Source organism: Gavialis gangeticus, unplaced genomic scaffold (assembly GCF_001723915.1).
Source record: "Gavialis gangeticus isolate Ggan-Ray unplaced genomic scaffold, GavGan_comp1, whole genome shotgun sequence".
Lineage (NCBI taxonomy): Eukaryota > Metazoa > Chordata > Crocodylia > Gavialidae > Gavialis > Gavialis gangeticus.
The window spans coordinates 27,286,700-27,289,407 of record NW_017729031.1 but is presented as its reverse complement, the minus strand read 5'-3'; the positions used below and the strand labels follow the sequence as shown (position 1 = coordinate 27,289,407).

The following is a 2,708-nucleotide window of genomic DNA, read 5'->3' as shown; positions in this document are numbered from 1 at the left end:
GCTTATATGACTTACACGATAACTGGTAAAGATCACAGTCCTCTGAAGGATTAGGCACATTTAAAGAACAAGTGCAAAGTGCTCAAATGCTACAATAATGAGAAAGAGGGAAGGGGGGGTTCACATAAGTACCTAAAATAGCACCTTACACCATAAGTAGTCCTACTGACTTCGACAGGACTATTGGCAAAATAAGGTGCAACTCAGTGTGATCAATAATTTTAAAATCCAGGCCTGCCTAAAGAGAGAGACCATTAACTAACAGATACTCTGCAGGTCTGTGCTAGAAGAAAGCAAATTCTAAACTAGACTTCAGCTTCCTTTTTTCTGTTTTCTAAAGAATTTCCCACCTCAGTGAAGTTTCTCTTTCCACATTCAGTAGAGATTTTCCTAAGGATGTATCATTTGGGGACAAATAACAGGAAAATGAGAGATGGCATGCCCTAAATAAGATCTCTCAACTATGGCAGGATTTAAAGAAAAAGGGAGTGGCTTAGAAAATGTATGGACTTACCTCAAGTTTCCTTATTGCCACTGCAGCGCACCTGTAACTCACGTAAACTAATAAAAATAACTAGCCACAAATGGTAACTTAAAAGATTTTCATACTTATTCTTAAATTTCCTGGTTTTTGCAAAACTATTGAAAACATCAATTCCTTAATTTGCCCAAAGTGAAGCATAATTTTCAGCTACAGTATACAGTAACACAAATGTCAGTTTGGCACTGCAACATTGTGGAAAGACAATGACATATGGTAAACAGTTTAGATTCAGAAAAAAAAAAATCCTATCCATGAACCAATGTTGTCAAGTGTATTGCATACTACTGTAACTTCACAGTAATCAAATCAGAGACACCAAGGTTTCTAACTGACTTATAGAAGCAGCAATCACAGATTGCAGTAATGTATACCATTCAAAGGAAAAAATTGCATTTTGGCAATTTTATAATCAAATGTTCCTTATAGCATATGGTCTTCTGATAGCTGCTTGTTGGACATTTTCCTGCAAAGAAGGTGCATGTTCTGTCTCCTCAGTCCTGGTGAGATTTTTCTGCAATGACTTTGCATTCGTACTACAAAACAACCAAAAGTAGTTGACATAAATATATCTAGGAACAGATTTGCACAATTAAGTTCTGATTGAGAAAGACAGCTGAGAAACAGTGATATCTACATAATGAGACATAACAGCTCTGCCCAAACTCCTCCCAAACTACTTTAATCCCGGAAAGCAGCCGTGAATCACAGGGCACCCTAACCAACTACAGTTTTTCAGCTATCATTTGGGGTAAAATCTCTCACTTCTTGCACAGCATTAGAGAACCTAACCACATAAGGCACTGACTTAAAAATTAACCAGTTTTGTTCCTCTGGCCATAGCGTTCTTATTTAGACCTCAATCCTGCAAAGACTTGTGTATACACAGAATGGACAAAGTATGATAAATAGGGGTCTACTGAACTTGAAGAGGTGGCTGGCCAATTTTGCAGGTAGATGCTGGGGCCGGATGTCATTTTTGCAGGCTGAGTGAAGTGGCCTCTCCTCCCCGTCCCTCATGCCTCTGATTGGGTAAGGGGCTGTGGCAGTCCTATCCCTCCCCGCAGATTTGTACATGGCCCATAACTGCATCTTAATTACCCTGGTTGAGCCTGGGGAAGCCATTAATCCATATATTTTTAAGCGTGGATTAATAATGGCTTCCCCCCAGCTTAATCAGGGTCATTAAGCCATAGTTTTGGGCCATCCCCAAGCAGCAGGCTCTGCAATTTTGGTGAGCTCTCTTAAAAAACAAACTTGCTGGCAGTCTTGGAGCATGAGGGGAAAGCGGAGGTGGAAGGGCATGGTTGCTCATAGCAGGAGATGCAGAGGCCTCCTGCTGCAAGAAGCCCTGCCTTGCTATCCCCATCTATGCTCTAAGGTTGCAGGGCTTCCCAGCCTTTTCTCTGCTTGCTGGGTTGTTAGTTGGGGTTTTTTTTGGTGACAAGCCATCAAAAATCACAGAACCCAACATTTCCCCTAGAGCCTGCCCAAACTCAGTTTCCACAAAAATCATGCAATTCCAATATTGGTAGGTCCCTAATGATAAACTGGGAAATGTTGTTTTATATGTAGGGAACAATAATGGGTATAACGTCTCTGATGGATTCAGTGGTATGCTGACTACACTGAAGCCTACCTTCAGTATTTTTCAGTCTCAACCTTCATATTCAATTTTAATAAAAGTAGCATGCAGAATGACTAGTTTTTAAAATACACACTAATACATAATTAATGCCAACGCCCCCCCAAGAAAAAAAAAAACAAAAAAACCCAAAACTTACCATTGCCAGCTGTCTTCCAATGTTCCCCATAGTTATGCCACCAGCAAAAAATATGCATGGTAACCAGGAACGAACATAAAGGAAGTCTGGAGATGTATATCTAGAAAGCAATGCAAGTTTTTATTATTGAGCTTAAACCTATAGGACAGGGGTTGTCAACCAGAGGAACACATACCCCTGGGGTACTTGAGAAGGCCTTAGGGGGTATGCACATGTGGGCAGGGATAGAGCGCTACCACACACCATCCCTGGCCAGCCGTGGGGGGTGAGGGAAGCTTGCATGTGGCGGGTGCTGCCAGTCCACATCTGGCCATGTGCCACCCTCCCACACTTGGGTGTCCAGCCGCACATCACTCTCTCCAGCCCTCCCCACCCCCCCGCCC

At 42.1% G+C, this 2,708-nt stretch overlaps 1 protein-coding gene across 1 annotated transcript in view; it reads right to left on the bottom strand.

The window, feature by feature from the left end:
• Positions 1–739: 739 nt before the first annotated feature.
• Positions 740–2,708, bottom strand: part of INSIG2 (insulin induced gene 2) — a 28,177-nt gene continuing 26,208 nt past the window's right edge. The window contains exons 5-6 of the mRNA XM_019522525.1: positions 2,326–2,425; positions 740–1,077 (exon numbers count right to left, since the gene is read on the bottom strand). Coding sequence (XP_019378070.1) covers positions 1,036–1,077; positions 2,326–2,425 — 142 coding nt within the window. The 3' untranslated portion in view covers positions 740–1,035. The remainder of the gene's footprint in view (positions 1,078–2,325; positions 2,426–2,708) is intronic.